This window comes from Amblyomma americanum, chromosome 1 (genome assembly GCF_052857255.1).
Source record: "Amblyomma americanum isolate KBUSLIRL-KWMA chromosome 1, ASM5285725v1, whole genome shotgun sequence".
Lineage (NCBI taxonomy): Eukaryota > Metazoa > Arthropoda > Arachnida > Ixodida > Ixodidae > Amblyomma > Amblyomma americanum.
In genome coordinates, this window is record NC_135497.1 from 143099127 (window position 1) to 143118969 (window position 19843).

The 19843-nt window shown below is 46.5% G+C and overlaps 1 protein-coding gene across 5 annotated transcripts in view; it reads left to right on the forward strand.

The window, feature by feature from the left end:
- Window positions 1–19498, forward strand: part of LOC144113784 (ubiquitin carboxyl-terminal hydrolase 10-like) — a 100411-nt gene extending 80913 nt beyond the window's left edge. For all 5 annotated transcript variants that reach the window (XM_077647095.1, XM_077647098.1, XM_077647097.1 and 2 more), the window contains 5 exons: window positions 147–269; window positions 13158–13247; window positions 16247–16391; window positions 16470–16529; window positions 16762–19498. In XM_077647095.1, coding sequence (XP_077503221.1) covers window positions 147–269; window positions 13158–13247; window positions 16247–16391; window positions 16470–16529; window positions 16762–16964 — 621 coding nt within the window. In that variant the 3' untranslated portion in view covers window positions 16965–19498. The remainder of the gene's footprint in view (window positions 1–146; window positions 270–13157; window positions 13248–16246; window positions 16392–16469; window positions 16530–16761) is intronic.
- Window positions 19499–19843: the final 345 nt, after the last annotated feature.

Here is a 19843-nt window from a genome sequence, read left to right on the forward strand (position 1 = left end):
GTTTTCTGCTGTTATCCGGACAGAGTTGTGTTAGCATGCTTCCCCAATGAGTGATTACTAAATTGTTCATCATTGCACTTGCATTCGATAGGCTGGGGTGATTTTTTGAGGATGAGTACTGATTATATTTGTACCTGTTTTTTCAGGCAGAATATTCACGTTCTCCACTAATGGACATATTTGGAGGGGAAATGCGCTCGTCTGTCACAGCTGATGGGGAGACATCAGCATCACTTCAGCCATTCTTCACGTTGCAGCTGGACATCCAGGTATGTGGGTACCATCCTTTCAATGCCATTCCACACATATAGTTGGCGACGGATTTTTCCGATGCCTAATTTTTCAGACATGCTTGATTTTTCGGTGAGGCACCAGGACATACCTCATAAAGTCAAATGTATTAAGTGGCTCAACATTTTGGATGCTTTAGGGAGGGCTGTTCGATTTTTCGGACTTTCCAAGCGTAAGCTGGGCCAACTGCCGCACATTTTGAGCTGTGTTGCCGCCATCTTGTTTGTTTACATTTTCCTACCGTAGCCTCGAGACAAGTGTCAAGTCTTGCATGGGGCTTCCCTCAGCTAATTCCCCCCCCCCCCCCCCCCCCCCTTCCCCAACGCTTTTTTCCTTCCTTCCTTTTCCTTTTCTTCCTTCAACAGCTTAGCGAGTAGGCCTAGTCGTCGTCATGCTGCGGAGATGTGAAAACTACGTTCTGTCGCTACTGTGGCTACGCTTTTGATTTAATCGGCTTCAGGACGCTATTTCCGGAACATTTGTTTTTTGCGTGCAACGTAGCAGCGAGGAGCCACTCAACGAAGTCAGTGTGACAACTTCTCGAAGTCTGCGCTCTGTGTGCTGCTTAGCCAAGCGTGCCGATTCACAATATATAAAAATCGATGCTGTCGTCAGCTTCGAGAGTTCCGATGAAGCGAGGCAAGTATGCCACAATGTCGGCGAAGAAAGCGGCAATCATCAAGCTCGTCGAAGGTGGCCGATCACAGGCAGACGTAGCGAAAGAGCTTAAGGGGGGACGCGGGTCCTTGAAATCGCGAAAATGGTCAAAAATGACAATTTTCAAAAATTGCGATTTTGAAGTCTTTAAGGGGGGAGGCTACTCTTAAAGAAAAAAATTTTGTTTCTGCACCAAATTTAATCAGATTGCACACCCATGACTAGTTTTTCATGCTGATTCCAAAAATGTCATTGGTTTCATGATAGGATCATTAGTTATTGAGATACACTTAATTACACCCTTCTCACTAATAAGAACAATTAAGAGAAAAAACACATTAAAAGTTTATAAATTGCACTTGGTTGGGTTCTAGAAACAGAAATGAATACAATGTTGGAAACAGTTTTTTAATTTTACTATAAGTAGTTTTAAAAGACATTGAAACTCAAGGTACAAATAGTGCCTAACTTGCAATCAAAAACTAGAGCAAATTAAAAAATTTCTGAACCTTAATTACAAATTCTACTCCAACATTTTGTAGGCTACACATATGGCTACTTGCTAAAAAAAGAATTATGGTTCTATCTGCCATAGCTGCTGAGATATGCTAGTTTGGACATGCTACGAGTCCAAAATTTCCATTTTTGACAAAAACAGCAAAAACAAACGAAGTGGTGTTTATGGCAAAGTACTTCAAATTTATTTATATACTGGCATCAGCAGACACTTAATAACCTCCTGGAAGGTAGTCTGTCTGACCAGAGTTATTAGAATGGCGCTTTTTGAGTGAGCGCTGAAGATTGCATACTTTGCACTTCACTGACGACAGCATCTCGTTCACCAAGCGCAAGCTGACGATGGAGAAGGTGTCGCCGGGTGGGGCAGTTGCGGCGTCTCCCATTGCACCGAAGAATGCTGCCTTTCGCTCTGTTGCTGCCGCTGATGCCATCTCCTGAAGTTTCTCCTGGGCTTTTTTGTCCCTTTCTTCTATCTCGGAAGGTTGCAGCATTCGGGTATCGCGACGAACACGGCCGCTGCCCGATAAGGCTTCCGCGACCGGCGGCGCCGTTAGGCCTAGCTCGGTCGGCACCTCCCGATCCGCTGGCGGAGGCGTAGCCACGGTGCCTGTGGTGTCCGCGGTGCTCGAGGTGACCGTGGCGCTCTTCTTGAGGTTGTTAATGAGCGATTTTTTCCTCTTTTTTTTCATATCTGTGCGTCGTGCTGAACTTTGGCGCCGGCGTTGACATCGTCGCGAGATGCACCAGCGAACATACCTTGACAAAATGGCTACCGCTTGGGCTCAACAGACGCTTCCAGCAGACGACACGAGGCCCTTCAGCCAATCAGATAGCAGCTTTCAGTCACGTGCACCGACTAGCGAATAGCATCGCGCATTGCGAATGCTTTTTGGCGGCATTTTCTCCCTCATCCAATAAGCATAAAGGAGCAGGAACTGCGCGAAATTTAAAACGAAAAGCAGCTCTTCCAAACGAGACCAAGATGGCCGCGATCGCTGCAGTGAAACGATAATAGCATGTCTCGGAAAAAGCCCCGTTATTGCGCGAAAATTTGCCAAGAGCGAGCTCGGATCGAAGTTTTATACTCCTTTTACAGCCCAAATATTGGCTCTAGAGATTAGAAAATTCACAGGGTGGTAGAGAAACAGCTGCAGATTTCGAAAATTACATTTTTGAAAAATAGATTTTTTCGTGATTTTTTCGCCTCTAAGAGCCGTCTCCCCCCTTAATGTCCCAGCTATGCCTCTACAAAATATTTTAGCTGAATTCCAGCTCAAAGTATGAAAAAAACGGCAATTTAGAAACGTCGGTGAGCCAAAAATTGAACGCCAAGCGCGAAGGTTTGCCCCATTTTCAAGCTGCCGTAGTTCTGCGCGACGCGAACCAATCGGCGCCATCTTGGTCTCGTTTGAAAGCTGGTTTCCCGCTGTCCATTTTGGCGCTTCTCCGCATGCTGTAGACCCTCGCACAGCGGAGCCATCAGCACCCGTTCGCAAGGGGGGAAATCGTCGCGAGACAGCCGCCGATTGGTTAAAACGGGCGCCTCCTCGAGGCGCAGCCCTCTGATTGGCCGTGACGCATGCTTTGCCCCCCGTGGCCGCGTTATTCGGCTCCTTCCCGTCGCCTGCACGCCCGTCATTTTTCGCGCTCCTCTTTGTTTCCTAGTATTTTTCTTTCTGCCTTTTTCCTTATCGTTATTGTAGATATTTTGGCTATTGAATCGCTTCTTTTAGCCTCGAATTTCGTGCTTTTGCGTGTATTTGCCTGCCTGGTGTCTGTTCCGTGTGTCACGATGGCCCGAGACGCGCGCTTGAAAGCAAGCACGCGAAAAGCAGTCAGCAAAAAGAGACGCGCATGGAATAAGTAGACCGTTGCAGCTTTGGTGATGGCGCAAGCTGCTGTACCCTCGGTGGATAAGGCTTGAGTGAGCTCGCCAACAACAGCCTCGCCAGTGGACACGGCTGAACAAACCCTGTTGACGCCAGCATCGCCGGTGGACGCGGCTGGACAGTGCCGATCGGCGTCAACTTCGGTGTTACCGCAAGTCTCTGTAGTGCCGGTGGATGTACCTGGACTAAGCCCGTCGAAAATGTCGATTTTTGATACGCTGCAAGTCTCTTCGAATTCCATGTCGTCGGAAGCGGCCGAGCCGGCTGACCGAAGCCTAGCGTCGACTACGGCGTTTCCGCACGCCGCTTCGGTGCCAGCGGACGCGGCTGAACCGAGCTCGCGTGCTCAAAACGCTGCAGCGCTGACCTTGGCAGCGCGCCAAGCCGCCGCCGATAACGTCGTTTTTTAAAATATATTTTGAGGAGAGCTCCTGCAGAGGGGAGGGGGGGGGGGGGGGGGGGGGGTGGGGGGGGGGGCTCGGCGAACTTGGCAGAGCGCCACGACGTGCGCTCCAAGCTGAAGCTTGAACATTCACATTAGACACTCCTCACTGTCCTGTTTTTAACCTCGCAAGAAGCAGTTCCTCGCTTCAACCAAGGAATGGCAGCAACCAGCAGAGCTGTTGCAGCACAGCTTGGTTACAGGCCTGGGAGCTGCCTCATTGGTAGGAGCCTTGAAAAAGATACAGAGGATGTGCAGGCTATATCTTCATTTCTAGATGATATGTATAAAATCTGAATATATATTTGGGATTAGCATTCAAAGATATATCTGCATGCCAATTTTCAGGAAGATATGTTGTGAAATAAAAAAAAAAGTTTTCAAGACCCTCATCCCCCCTTAAAATTTCCAAACAGACTCTTTCGGACTAATGAAAAACAAGCAAAAGATTTTGGAGCCAGCGGAAAAGTCTTGGGTCTCGTCAGAAGAAGTCAGCCAAGGCACCTATCCAAAGCTCGAGGAAGCCCTCCTTGTATGGTTGAAGTCAACAGTGGCCATGGCTCGAGTCTGAGGTTGTCTTTGTTGTGCTCAAAAAACGATTAGGTGCTCATTGTAGCTACGCAGTGCGATCGTGAAAACTGACCGGTTTCGCAATAGGGGCTTCGCATGATTGCTGGGCAGTTTTTTTTCCCAATGTGCACAGCTGTGAAGTTTGCAATTGAGCTTTTCAGCGACAGTTTTTTGGCGCACCGTTGTCGACGACACTGTGCTAATTCTACGGTTCGAGTGTCAGTGTTCGCGCAGCGTCGTGTCCGCGCCGTTGACAGATGTCTAGGAACAAAATTCAATGACTGTACCACACATTTAGACCGTTTGTCTAGTCGGATGGCGCGTTGACCCGCCATGTTGACAGCCTGACTCGCCGCTGGCGACGCTCGGATTTTTCGTGTTTTCGGCAAGTTATCAATCTATTTGCACCGTCGAAACTGCAACGAAGCTAGGGGCGATGTTTTGTGGCAATGCAGGCCGATTATGACGAGCGGCAAGCAGATTTCTAGACCGGCTTCCCCAAAGTCGTTTTCCCAATTTGTGAAGGCGCGAACATAGTCCGATGTAACGCAAGGGAGCGCGCGCACACGCTGCGTTGCGTTGGTGAAACAGCTCCATCTATAGTTCGACGCACTGCAGCGGCTAACCCAACCGGTGGCTGCCAACGTGCCCAGACGGGCCCGGCGCGCCGGCGTTGCCGACCGCGTTGACCTACAATCGCGCGGATAATGCGAGTGGCGTGAGCAGCGCGAAATATTGAAATTGTGGCGGATATCGTTGTGGAATGGTTTATCGAAGCCATCAAGCAACACCCTTGTGTATACGACACCAAACGGCTGGATTTCATAGACCACCAGGGCAAAGAGAACGCTTGGCAACAGAAGGCGAAGCACCGGTCTCTCCACGGGTGAGTTGTTCCCGTGGAATGAGCAATCTTACGTACATACATCGAGCTCCTGCGCTTTCGTCGCAAACGGTGGACTAGTAACACAAGAGCAAGTTCCTGTCGCGCGCATAACACCCAGCCATGTTTTATATAGTAGCCACAATGCCGTGGATTGAACGAAACGGATGAGGTGATGCAGAAAAAGGCGCGAACGGAATTCGAACTGCCCACGTGTCGACAATCGGCGCGCAAGGCGGCGTCGTTCTGCGCATGCTCCGAAGTGGCGCACGGCGTCTGGGTGCATCGAAGTACAGAGGGGGTGGCACTTCGGCCGTCGTAGCGCAACTGACTGCGAGCGACGCGCGCCCGCACGCTAACACGTCGGACTATAAATGCGCCTTTAAGAGGATTCACCAGCGACAGTGTCCATAGGAAATACATGGGAACTTTCAGAAGCTGTAGCGTGTCTAAAAATGGCTCGATTTTAATGATGTCTGTGGCAGCGTTTCCCTCTTATTATTTTTTAAGTTTCATTTTTTTTACTAATCAGAGGTAAATATCCAGAAAAATTGCACTTTAGATATGTCGGTCTTTCATGTTATCTTGTGAAAAAACTAAGCCAAATATCAGAATTTCATCCGCAACAATTCCTCTCTTTTTCTTTCTTGATTGTCACGCAATTTTCATTCATATCGTGCGTAGTATTTGCGTTTTACAGGCTCTGAAAGTTGTGTATGTATTTCCTGAGGGAATTTGAAATTCGCGCAAAATTTAACTAGCGCGACGTGGCTCCATCTGGCGTCATAATATTTTGTCGCTACTACACTCTACCACCAGCCTCTTGGTTGTCTGTGTTCGTGCACGCAGGTTTTTGCTCAGAACTTGGACGGACTTGAGCTCATTCCTTTTCTCTTGCTTGGGGTGTATTCGGAAATGATTTCTGTGTTTCTTTTTTGCTCGAGCTCTTGGTGCGGAAAGGAAGTGGAATGCAAGGCCACACCCAAAAGTGCGCCCCCCCCCCCCCTTTCCCCTCTTGGCACCCACACAATAAGGGATTGTTAGTGCGAAAACACAGGATGGGGGCTCCCTATTCAAGACAGTACTGTGGGAGAACAGCATTGTTTCTTGCCCAGCACAAGGGCGCAATGACCGAGGTGTCGATACAAGTCAAGAATGAAGCTGCAAATATTCCTCATAGGAGGGCCTCAAGCCAATAGCGCCCGGCGCTTACATGAACCCACACGCTTGGTTGTTTGAAAACCGGTACTGGTATGCACGCCAAGCCGGGAGTCTACGGGTCGCGACCAGTCAATTCCTCCGCAAGGGGTTTGCGACTCAACTCGACCCTGAACCGATGTGCTTGTAAACTCTGTTGGGTCGTAAAGTAGGGTTATTGAGAGGGAAGGGGATAAATGCAAACTTGCTTTACACGTTCGCCGTCGCACCTTCGATACAGCGACCTTGATCTGGGAGGCTGCTACTGCTTGCTCGACGCTTGGTGTCATACAGCTGAACTGGTCTCGAATCGCTAAAATCGAGTTCATGTAAACACGCAGTGGTTGAGTTGGATTGACCGTGCTCAACCCAACCCCCGAATCGACCCGACGCTATCGGGTTCATGTAAACAGGGCTAATGGCGTAGACTGATTGTCGTGACGTAGTGATTAACCTCCTTTCACTGAGGCACTTGCCAATCACCTGCGATTTCACGCTATACTCGCGGACAACTATGTATGCCAGTGCAACAGCCCACATCAAGAGGAGAAAGGACCGTCTCCTTCCTTTTCCTGCTCAGCCCCTGCTGCACTGCAGCTGCGACGTCATGAGAACCGGTCGAAGCCAACGTTCGGCTTTAGCTCCAAGCTAGTGAAACCAGAATGTGTCGGATCGGCATCGAAACATCGGTTCTCGGAACAAATCTTTGGTCAAGCGTCGCTCTTCCCCAATTCTCCTCGCGACCAGGCATGTATCTGCCAGAATGTTCACGTTATCAGTGCAGGTGCTGTCCACTGTACGCGGGTAAGTGTGGGTGCACCCTGTCTGCAGAAAGGAGCTCGCGGGTTTCCGAGCCCCCGCTTCAGAATAGACATCTCCGCGGTGTAAACAATGTGATGTTAAAGGTTCATGGCCAGTCTGGCAAAATCATTCAGTTTTGCTTCTGAACAGGTTTCGCATGTGTCAAGCGTTCCTCAACCGTAATTCTTCTCCCAATTCGAGCCCCCTCGGTATGAGCCACACCTAGTCGCACCTCCCACACTATGCTGCCAAAATCGCATATTTCAATCAGAAAAACGTTCTGAAGGGGCGCTATATAAATACATATATAGAATATATAATATATAAAAGTGTATAATATATAGAATATATAAAAACAAAAGCAGGGCGCATAATGAGACTTCTTCGGAAACCATAGTAGGTGTGGAATTTTTGCTTTCAAACCCCTCATGTCATGACAATTCAGGTGCGCTGCCGTTTTTGTGTTCAGAAAAAGCACACGCGGTTGGTGGGGCTGCAGTGGCCATCTTCTATTAAATGCAATTTTTATTATTTTTAACAATAAACCACTACTAGCAACTTTGTCCAGAACAGTTGGCAGCCATTTTGTTGACAGTCGAGACCGATCAGTAACGATGCCTCTGAGTAAATTTTGTTCGTGCCACAAATTCGGCAAAAAAAAGTCCGCACCAGGTGACAAGTCCGAAAACGTCCGGCGTCGCCCGAATGCTATGAGAACTTGTAGGAGCCAGCGGCAAGTGAAGTCCCCGCGGACGAAATAGGTCTACCAAGCTCAGCATCGTCTACGCACAGCAGCCGCGTCCGCTGCGATACGTCTGCAGCCTTCGGACTTGCTTGAAAATAAGCGAAAAGTAGAAGGAATTCTGCAGGAGCTGGAATCAACTGCAGTGACAAAGAAAAGGCTTGATTTCATCGGAAACTGTGGCAACCGACCCCTTGACGGTACAGACAGTCGCCATGCGGACAATAGTGAAAGACAATAGTGCTTTCACTATTGTGAGTTTAGACTCCGTCAACGATTTGTTGCGTGCCGTGAAGTGTAGAGTGTGTGGCGGGGATGTGCAGGTTTCTAAAGGGAATTGCGAGTACGGTTTAGCGGTGAAATTGTCCCTCGTGTGTGTGAATGGGCCTTTTTCACGTTGGGAGAGCGCCCTTAGCGGCGGCGGCCGAATCACGACTGGTGGTTCGGTCGGTGGGTTGGCATCATGCGGTCAGCAGCAGTCAGTTTGGTCTGTTGATCATTTGCTGAAGTTTTTGTGCTCATGCAACCGTCGCTATTGCGTTTCAGTATGCTTTTGCCTTTATTGCTGTGAACATTTTCTTTCTGTTGAGCTGACAATGTTTTCGCCGATGGATTTAGCGCAATTTTTGGATGCGAGCAAGCAGTGGACCAACAATCAGACTTCTGTGCCCCCGGTTAGTGAGGATGTGATTGACGTGCACTTTGGCGCATCGAAGCGGAAACTCCAGAAATGATGGGCTTTCAAAGAGGAGAAATACATTCGCCGCATTGAATGTTGCGTTCATCAGCACTCTCGCGAGGGCGAGCTGCTGACGCGGAGAGAGCAGGCGACAGCCCCGACGCGGCTAGCATTCTTGTGTTCGAAAATCGATGGCACGTAATCTGGACAGTCCACGAAACGAGAAGGCACCCCTGCAAAAAATAAAACGTAAGGGAAATGCACGTCAACCTGACCTTTTTCAGAGCTGTGCGCTTTCGTCACTCTAATCACTGCAGTTTCAGGAATAGCAAACTGGAAGCAAATGGATTGAAAGCTCGGTCGAGATACCTAGTCGAGCGTGCTTGTTGTTTGATAACAAGGCTGTGCCAGGGCTGTTGATGATGCGAAAACGATCTCACAGCGTGTTAGAGCGCTGTGGAGGCACCGAGGCGCTTACTGACTGGCTCATTCGGCTGGCTGGCGAGCGCCCGAGAGTTCCGCTGAGGAAGCCGTCAGCTCACATTCGCATAGTCCACTCCACTGAGATGGCCTGAAATGGGCACAGTCCACTGCAGCAAAATATGTCGAGGCGACTGCTTTCGCAGGAGAGTTGCTCTTAAGCAGAAGGTATCCGGCACTCTCGTGCCGCCGTCGTTGCTTCGGCGAACACTGTGGTCGCGCGCTCCCCTCGAGACCGGCCGTGCCACGGTGCGCGCACGTCCCCGTAGGCTTTCTACATTCCTTTTACCTTCCACCCAGGCTCCCTTCTATTCGTATGCGGCAGTGATATTACAGTTGCAATGAAAGAACTGCGCGATCGAGTTACTGACAGCGAAGAGCCAAAGACGCACACAAACGCTGTCTTTACCTCTTCGCCCTCCATGACTCGTTTGCGCAGATCTTTGCATCTGTATAAACCAACCAGCCCGACAAGTTCTACTGAAGTTATTATGTCCGGTGTGCTAGCCGACAGTTCCGCGCAGTTTCGGCTTATTTTTTCATGCAGCCACTGCTGCTACGCTAGCAAATGGACAACAGAGGCGTCGCACGTTGAGCTTCACGCTACGGCTTCTTAGAAAATAGAGTGCAAGTACGAAGAAAAAGAGTTTTTACCTGACACAAAGTCGTCGCTGCAGACACGCGAGTTGGCTGTTGGCTGTCACGGAGATCGATCAACATTCACACGGCACATTGCCTGCGCCCACTCTGCTCTTTTGGCTTCATGCAGGGATGCCGCAGGGAATCTAAAAAATCTTACTTTTCCTGACTTTTTGCTAAAATAAAAGCACCCCACGGTGGTGCATCGTTGAGACACCCTGCCAGCGATTTCAGCAGGCGTGCAAAGCGCAGAGTTGGCGACAGCTACGCAGCAGCGAAGCGCCAATTGCGCGATGCAGCCGTCTGCACCGCTCAATTGGCCAACGAACCACCAAAAAACATGGCGGTTGCACACTTCCCATAAATGCATGCGCAGTGCCACCATGAAAAAGGCCCATAGCGGAGACACCGTGTCAACATGGAGCTCACCGCGCGCGCAAGGCAACCATAAGATAAATCAGTTTCCCGTAAATATTCTTGCTGCATGTGCAATGCAAAGTACTGGAAATAGGCAAGCGGCGCTAAATGATGTGTTTGCTGCGAAGAATATATCGCTTGGGGGCGTGCACACGAAAATGTGGCAGAGCTATGTGAAGGGTAAGCTGATGCCTGCAGCAACGCGCGCAGCCGAAGATGTGTTGAAGGACAGCGCCAAATCTGTTCGGCAGCTCTATTGCGAGCTGAACCTTAACAACCCCGGGAACATTTCCGTCTCTTTTGATCGTTCCTGGATGACCTGGGGTCATTCATCCTGCGTCGGTGTTGGTGCAGTAATTGAACTTTTTACCGGGCTCATCCTGGATTACATTGTGTTTAGTAATTTCTGTGCCGGGTGCGAGCGCGGTCCTAAGGACGATGACCCGTCCTATCAAGCATGGAATGACAGCCACTTGTGCCAAAAAAACACGGACAAAACTTCCGGTGAAATGGAAGTACAGGCTGGGCTTGTGTTGTTCGAAAGGTCATTGGAGAAACATGGCCGTAGATACACTACTGTCCTTTCATATGGCGATAGCCGCACATTTCTTGCACTGCAAGAATCGTCTGTGTTCGACTATGTAAAAATACAGATAGTACGAACCATGTGCAGAAGCGAATGGGCACGGCTCTGCGCAATGCAATTGCCAAGCATAAAGGCTATGCAAAAGAGAGCCTTAGTGGCAAAGGAAAGCTAACAGGCGACCTTGTCACTAAGTTGGCGTCATATTACAGCTGGCCCCTGAAATCCCATGCTGGAGATATTGGAGTCATGCACAAAGCCGTGATGGCCACATACTATCACATAACATCAAATGATAGTGCAGCAAACCACACTTTGTGCCCAACAGGCCCAAATTTATGGTGCCGCCAGAAAAGGGCAAGCCCGCTCCCTAGCACAGGTATAATCTGCCGCCATGTGTGTGCAAAGCACTTTTCCTCATATATGAGTGCTTCGCAGACCCAGAGCTACTGCAGCGGTGCTTGCGTGGCAAAACTCAAAATAATAATGAGAGCCAGCACTCGCGGATATGGTCGCTCGCACGAAAGGAGCGACATGCTTCGCTGTTTTCAGTTCAAGCAGCATCTTCCCAAATAGTGAGCAAGCTCAGTGTTAACCCTGGCCAACATGATGTCAGGAGGATGGCTGAGAAAGACAGGCGCCGGACAGCAGAATCCCCACGCAAGCGTTCCTCTACTGAAAGCATGCATCGGGCACTGAAAAAGCGCCATTCTAGTCAGACCAAGCAGTCTGCCTACATGCCTGGTGCTTATTAGCCCTTAAGAAATGTAAATATGTATATATCTTCATGAAGTTTTTAATAAATGATGTCTAGTTTGTTTTTCCTCGTTTTCTCAAAACTCGCTTTTGGACACCTGGTTGTTTTAGTTTGTCGATATCTCTGCACCTATTATGGGTAGAGATGTATTTTCTTTTGCTAAAGGAAGCTGGTTAATTAAGCTTCAAAAAATTTTTATTTTGCAAAGTTCATTGAAGCATTATAGGCACAACTTGAAGGATGGTATTCCAAGTGTTGCAAAATTGCTAATAAGGGTAAAATGAAACTGCTTCGATCGTTGCACTCTCTGGTCATGGTACTAGGTTGCCATGCATTAGAAATTTTTTATAGAACCTTTTTTTCTGCACTGAGGCACTAATTAACAATTAAAATTATCTCATGGAATAATTGACTTAGCAACAAATTACATATTTGAAATCAGCATAAAAAACTGATCAAATTGGTATGATTTCATCAGGATTGGCTTCAAAATAAGGAAAATAGCTCTAAGACCAGTGTCCCCCCCTTAAATCCATGAGTTTGCACTGAAGAGCAAACAGTTTATAATGATAGCTTCTTAACTAGGGTAGACAGGTATCGTACTTATTTGCATAATGAACCCACTTTTTTTAACACTTTATTCAATTGAGGGTAGGGCTTCTTACGCAGTCGAAATTTCATAATATACGTCTGCCCACCCGTCTGCTTGCTCGCCCGTCCATCCATCATCAACAAAAGCACATGGTCAATAGATTGCATCCCCGCATCACTCGCATTTGCGTGTGGCCGGTTTTTACATCGTCTGCTTCAAGAGGTGTTTGCTGTGTCGTAGTGCAATCCGGAGATTTTTCGATAGGCCGCCAATTGGAGAGAGATAAAAGGAAACACACTGAACACCAGCCTTGATTGTCAGGTGTGCATTTTTTCTACTAATTAAAAAAAAGCAAATTCTCATTGACAGATGTTGGGGCGGGTTAATTATGTAAGTAAATAAGGAAGATTTCAAATGCCGTCGGCGTACAGCTGAGGTGTGCACTGCATTTTTCATTAATCATTTTCTTTTTGGAGTAGTGGAACGTTCCCCAAGCTATGGATGGGGCTTTAGAAAAGCCATCTGCAGGTTATTTTTCTTATCCCTCCCGATTGAACTTATTTTTCTTTTTCTAATCCCTGAATGGCTGCCTTCGTCTCCGAGGTTACATCTCATGAGCTATATGAGCTTCTTGGCCAGGGATCTACTCATCTCAAGTACTCCTGCCTGCAAGACGGTTTCCTTTCACCCTTTCCTACCTAAGAGCCATACCCGTATCTTTATGGCCAGCATGCTTGGTACCTGTTGTGAGCATTTGCAGTTTTTCATTTTGCAGTATCGTTTTCAACGAGGTCTTGACATGCGATCGAGGTTGTGGGTTGGCGGCCATGGGCACTGGCCTGGCCTACCTCATCCATTTTTAGCAGCCATAACTAGTTTTTAAATTCAGCATTTTTTCATGCAAATGAAACTTTCAAAGGTCTTTTCTGGCATTTTTCTTTTTTTTTTTTACCAAATATTGAAGACTCCAAAGCAATAATGTTTGCCAATGTAAGGACTTAGCCTTACTTTTATTGCAGGATGGAGTAAAGACTGTTGAAGAGGCTTTGCTACACCTAGCTGCTGAAGAGAAAGTGCAGAATTACCACAGCAGCAAGAGCAACAAGGAGGTGCGTAAATATTCCAAACACGTGCTGTCTGCAGCACCTTGGCCTCCCCATCTCCAAGCTACATTACAGGTCCCTTGGTGCCCATTATAGTAAAATCCTGCCGCATCCAGGTATGACTGGCACAGCAAGGGATCATCGAAGAAGCCCACTGATACCTGAATTGCTTGCTGTAGAGTTGCCTGTGCTCCACCGACATGTGGAGAGGGAGGTGTGACGAAAAATGGACAGCTATCATCTCAAAGTCCAACCTTCGTTTTTCTGAGCTTTGCATCAGCCAGTGGCTGTGGCGGCTATTGGCCAATCTGCCAGCCAACAGAGCCCAGCTGCACGCCATTTCAGGCACTGATTGGCACTGCTGCGCATTTCTGTAGCTTCCATTAACATGTTCTTCCATTGAGCGAGAAGTTTGCACTCATACATGTGCTCATGCTGCATTGCACAGTATAGGATGCCAAGGACGACGTTACCATGGTGGACCAGTTCTGCTTTGACGTACCCGACAGTGCGCACACAGTAAAGCATTGACGAAAATGTTAAAAATAGTCATTGTCAAGCTGTTCTATCTCAAAAGCAAGTAACCATTGCCTAGTCTTTCACCAGATATATTTACCGTGATGCAAGCGTTTTGTTTGTTTGGGTAGAAGACTGGAGGTCTTATGATAAATATTTTTTTTTCGGTTGCTTGGAGTTCAAACTAACAAGTTTATATCGTGTTTCTGAGATGGCTCATGCACCAGTATTGCTTTGCTAAATTTCTTCTGATTTATGCACCAAGTTTACTCTGCGCATGGATTGGTTCTTGGGCTTCACCCAAGGAGTGGCGCACCAATAGATGGTTGCATGTGACATCATGGGCACCAGGATGGTAGACCATATACTTTGTAGTAGAGAGTGGTAGACAAATTAGATCGCACGCAGCCTTTCAACGTGGTCCTGGCCCACGAGCATGGCAGCCACTATCAATAAAGTACAAGCCATTCATTGACATTGACTTCAATTATGATGCAGTAAAGAATTTTAATTCATCCCGATTAATTTGGAAATATTGATAATTAGAAATTGCAATGTGGTATTGGCCAACAGCCATGCAAGTTTATCGTGTTGACACTCATTAATTTAAATGCTGCTGGACTCTCGCCAATTAATTCAAACAGGTTCCTGGCAATATCACTCATCAAGTTTGAATTGTGTGGTGTATTATTGTGTGCGCTATTTGGTCTGTGTAATGGCAGGCATGGCAAAGATCAGAGGGCTGTTGTCACTAGATCCGCCAGTAGTCCAGCTGGATAATTAACTTTCATTACCGTCATAAAATGACAGATTCTCGGTGTTTTAAATTTAAAATTATTCTTCAAGAAGTGCCAAATGCACTGCGCATTGTAAGGCGTTAAGCTGTAGCTTATTGGCTATACTTCCAAACGAAAAAAAATGCTATAGTTATGTGTGCAGAAGTTTTTGAAAAATTGCTGGTTAAATGTGCTGGTAAAACAAAAAAAAATGCAACGCAGAACAAGGATAAGCTGCTGCTGCACTGAGCTAGAAGTTGATTGCAAAAGAATTAATATGTCCATAACGTTGCACATGTTCTTAGCGACCATTGTTATTTTTAGCTGCATACATAATACACCGCACTTTTCGTGGCCTTTCAAGTTGGAAATATGGTGTGCCAGGGCCGCCACAGTGTCTCAGTGGCTACGGCGTTTGGCTCCTGGCCCGAAAGACGAGAGTTCGATCCCGGCCACGGCGGTCGAATTTCTATGGAGGCGAAATTCTAGTGGTCCATGTACTGTGCGATGTCAGTGCACATTGAAGAACCCTAGGTGGTCGAAATTACCGGAGCCCTTCACTACGGCGTTACATAGCCTGAGTCGCTTTGAGACGTTGAACCCCCTAAACCAAATCAAACCGAATGATGTGCTTGCCACTAGAGAAAGCAGTCGCGCGAGGATGTGAAGTGAAGATAGATCTGGAATGTGCTGCACATTACACTTCTGAGTTCTGTTTTTGCTTTTTATAGCAGAGCTTGTAATTGTTTTTTTCAGCTGGAAGCGAAGTGGTTCTGAAATGGGCAGTGACCTTCCTCGACATCATAATCAAAATACTGCTGGCGCATTTGGTATAATATCTTTTCAGTGTGTTGCGAAGACTCTTAAGGCGCCAAATAAAACCATTATCATCATTTATAACTCAACTGCGCTACATAAATACAACATAAACGGTAAAACAAAATTCGTGCGAGCACGCATTGATGTCTCGGGCATCCGAGACAAAATCACGGATTCGAGTCCGGGAACCCAGAATCGGGATCTGAAATTCAGAATGTATCTAACTCACTCTATAAAAGAAATAACAATGTAAAAACTGCCAATAGTGCTCTATGTAGCCTTTCTCCTTTGAGGAGCACTCGGCAAAACGGGACGCCATGATCGGCAACCGGCGGTCTACATCTGGTCGAGGTTTTATTTTTCCTGTCTCCTCCTCGCAATAGAAAATGAAAAAACAAAATTGAAACCAAGGATTTGGTGTTATGGAAGCAAACTAAATGGCGCAGCTTGTCCAGGAGCGCAGACTTGAATTTTTGGCGCCAGGTTTAAAATGTCGGTCATTTATGACCAGTGATTTATGGCATGGTTTCAAGCTTTGGCACCAGCCTGCAGTGGTGGCGACTCAGACACTCATCAGCTAGCGAGCCATGCGCAGCTGCATTCTTGTCACTTGCTTTTCGTACAGTAGAGCCTCCCCCATGCAACAACGCCGCTTTTGAGGAGGCTCCATTGCTATGTCATTTCTTGAAAGAGGCCACAGCGGCCTCTTTGCACGGGCTTTTATCTGAAATTTACTGGGGTGCAAATAGCTTTTGGCAGTTTTTGGGGGGCCATTCAATAATTTGACTTCCAGATCACTTGTATGTTTTTGGATGCTTTGGAAACTTGCTTGGAGCAGCTGCAACCTTGATTTATTTATTGAAGGTGCACAAGACTTGAAACATTTTTTTGCAGGTGGATGCCTTGCGTAGAACAACCTTGGAAAAGCTACCCCAGGTGCTTATTCTTCATCTGAAACGCTTCGTCTATGACAAGAATGGTGGCTGCAAGAAGCTGATGAATGCCATACACATACCTCATCAGCTCCAGCTTGACCGTAGTAAGCATTCTGAGGAGTAAACTTAAAAGCTTGTTGGTGATTGTGTTAATAATTTGTGGCTTTTTTTCTTTTTTCCAGAATTGGTGTCGTCAGTTGAGAGAGTATCCAGTAAGCAACCCTGCTACGTGCTGTTTGCAGGTATGGTTAACTGGACGTTGGTTTAGCTAATAGGTGAAGCTGCCTTCACCATTTCTCAACAGCATATAAACACAGTGCTAGGAGTGACAAACATGGAACACACACAACATGATGGGCGCTGTGTGTTCTGTGTTCATCTTTTGTGCCCCTGTATTTCTATGCTTCCATAAACGAAGTTTTCAACCTGTCTTAATGATTGCCTTCATCAGTGACTATTTTCTTTTAATTGCAGTACTGAGTCACAGTGGAGAGCGCACCGACAAGGGCCATTATGTGACTGATGCCTACCACCCTGCAGTGCGTACATGGCTACGCTGTGATGATGACAATGTGACACCGATTGCCCAAGGGGAGCAGCTGCAATTTGAGAACTCGTCTCTTGTGCCCTATCTTCTCTTCTATCAACGTGCGGACACTGACCATAAGCCGAGATAAACAAGAAGCCAGGTTGAGAAGACTTCGGAGGTGGACTGGGCAACAAGCATTGCTAGCTAGGAGTTAGCAAGTGTGTGGCCTGTGCGTCAGTGGCCTTTTGTGCATACTACTACACTTCGGCACCTGAGTTTGTTTGCCTTGCTTTGTTCTGTTCATCTTTTTTATTGCTATCCCTCTTTCTTGGAAGACATGGTTTGTTAAGCACTGTAGGCAGCATTTCATTCAACTTGCTCAGTGTCCTATGTGTGTTTTGACCTTGGTTTGCTGCCTCTTGTGCTCTTCCAACAATGTGTAACTGTGGATTTGTGTATCTGTTGTGCTTGCACAGCTATTTATTATGGGCTTTTTCTTTTTGTGCTCACCTCTTCACTGGAGTGTATTTCATTATGCTTTGGGTGCTGGGGGAGGAAGAGTCAGCTTTGGGACTCTTCCTCCCCCAGCAAGAACGTGTCTGCTAGCAATCAGCCCGTTGTTTGCTTAGCAGTTGTGCGCATGTGTATATAAAGTATGTTATGCAAAGGCTTCATGCCAGAACTTAGTGCTATACTTCTAGCTGCAGAATGCAGACCCTCTTAAGATTTTTATGGTTGATGTGCTTTCCATGGCATGGGTAGACCGTGGGAGGGAAAGACACCACATAAGTGCCTCATGTTTCATAGTCCTGCATGGTCATGGTTCTGTAAATGGCAAGCAGTCTGAAAAGTAGGCTGTTTTTTCCCCCTCCCACTTGGACAGCTCATGTATAATACAGCTCACCGTCTGAACATTACCATCACGATACTTCAGCTTTGTGCCCCCTTCTTCCATCTCTTGGTGCACATCGCTCTTCTGAAGGTGTTAGTGAAATGCACTAACATTTTTTAATTGTTATTGCATTGTTTACTCCTGTGGTCTTTTTTTTGCATCTGTTTAGCTGCTGGATTACAACTGAAGTATATTTTCACTTCACTGTTTGGAAGTCTCTTCCTCAAACAAAGAAGATCTATATATATTGTTATATAAATATTGACATCGTTATATGTATATTATACATGGTGTCCCGAGCAATAGTAACCAAGCTTTAAAAATGGTTTTACTTCGCATGATGGCTGGCTGAAGGGCTTTTTTACCCCTTTGATGTGGGTTCACGATGCATTTTTTTGTTAGTGAAAATGGATTTACTTCTGTGTGCATATAATGCAGATCTCATTTGAATTTGAAGTTTGCAAAAAAGTATTCATCCTTGTCCTTTATTCATCTTGAAACATAGAGGAGCAGGATGACAAGTACACAGTATATGGTGTAGTCGGGTTATGGCTGTTTTTATGCAATGGCTATGGCATGGGTCTCTTAAAAATGTGCCAAGTGCACCATGATAGGTCCACTTATATTGTAGATTTTGTGAATCATTTTCTCGTCTCAGAAATACTTCATTAAAAGGTTACAAGCTACTAAGATTTTCTAGGTGCATCTAGAATATCAAAATGTTCTAGATTCATGCCATATCTTATTTTACTGCACCAAAACAAGTAGTGCGAAGTGAGCCTCTTGTAAAGCTTGGTCCATGTTGCAAGACTTCACCCTGCACACCCCGTGTTCTTGACACGAAAAGCAGGGCTTAAACAGTGCTCACATAGTGACGAGACAGACATTTCATTGTTTGTGTCACCATTAAGCAGCAGTGACACACGTGAAAGGAACTTACTGCATAGTGAGTCTTGGGTGTTAACATTTTCTCCTTTAGGGCTCATTGCCTTTGTTTCTCATGCTGATCAATTAAGTCAGGAACAGTGCCTTGCTATATTAGAGCTAGTCAGTTTGCATTAGCTTTGCTGAGGCTGGTTTGGTTGGCTGGGGTGTTTCCTTTTAGGCAATCAGTGAATTTGCCAAATAGTTTTTCACACCTGTATATACAGACACTGATGATGCGAGAGGCATCCTTTCTTCTATATTGTAAAGTTATGTAGGTTGTTCAAATTTTGCATTAAGTGTGTGCAAAGTTGCATTGTTTAAACTTAAGTTAATTGAGGAATGTCTGGCTGGGTGCAAGCTGTGTAGGATAGAAACCTGCTGTTGGCAAGTTTAACATGATACACCAGAGTACCTCGGAAAAGAGGGTTATATTTCTTATACTCTGTACATAGTAGTATCACTTTGAGAATGATAAACTGGTGGCAGTTTTATGCGTGTTTTAGGCTTGTTGCTTGAAAATCTCAAGTGCAGAGGGTTGTTTTTATCCAAAACGTGTGATTTGCAGTGTATTTTTTTTTACGAACATCTAAACTACAGCCAGGTGTGCGCCATTTGCACATGGAGGAGCTTTTCATATTTTTTTTTCATATAGGGCTGAAAATGAAGTGCAACTCATGGTATTTCAAATAAAAATATTGTATAAGACTCTGGTCTTCAGTTGGTGGTCAGCAGTAATTGTTCTTGCTGCACTTTCCCTCTGGAGATAACACGATGCGTCCACTGCAAGCGTTGGTTGCATTCCTGTGTATGCCCTTCAAAGGGCTCTGAAAGGGGCTCCAAATAAAGTTGCGCTATGCCTATGATGTTAAAGGGCGCCGCTTCACAAATATCCTCCAGCAAGAATTTTTAAACTGTGTTTTGTGGAAGCAGAGTTATCTGTAGTAAAAATTTCAATTTACTCGTCATTGCACCTTTCTCCTCTCATCACTTTTTGCACGCTTAAATGTCGGCGCCCCTGTGCCGGCCCCACCCATTTAGTACCTTCGCCATGCGACGCGCCCGGGAGGATGGGGAGTGGGCGGAGCTTCCGGCCGTATCCATGGGAAGTGCGTGAAGTCTTCAAGAGGTCACGACAAACCAATGAAAGCCCTTTGCTGCTGACGTAACGAACGCGGATTCAGCCAAACGCTCGTCGCCGCGAGGAGTGG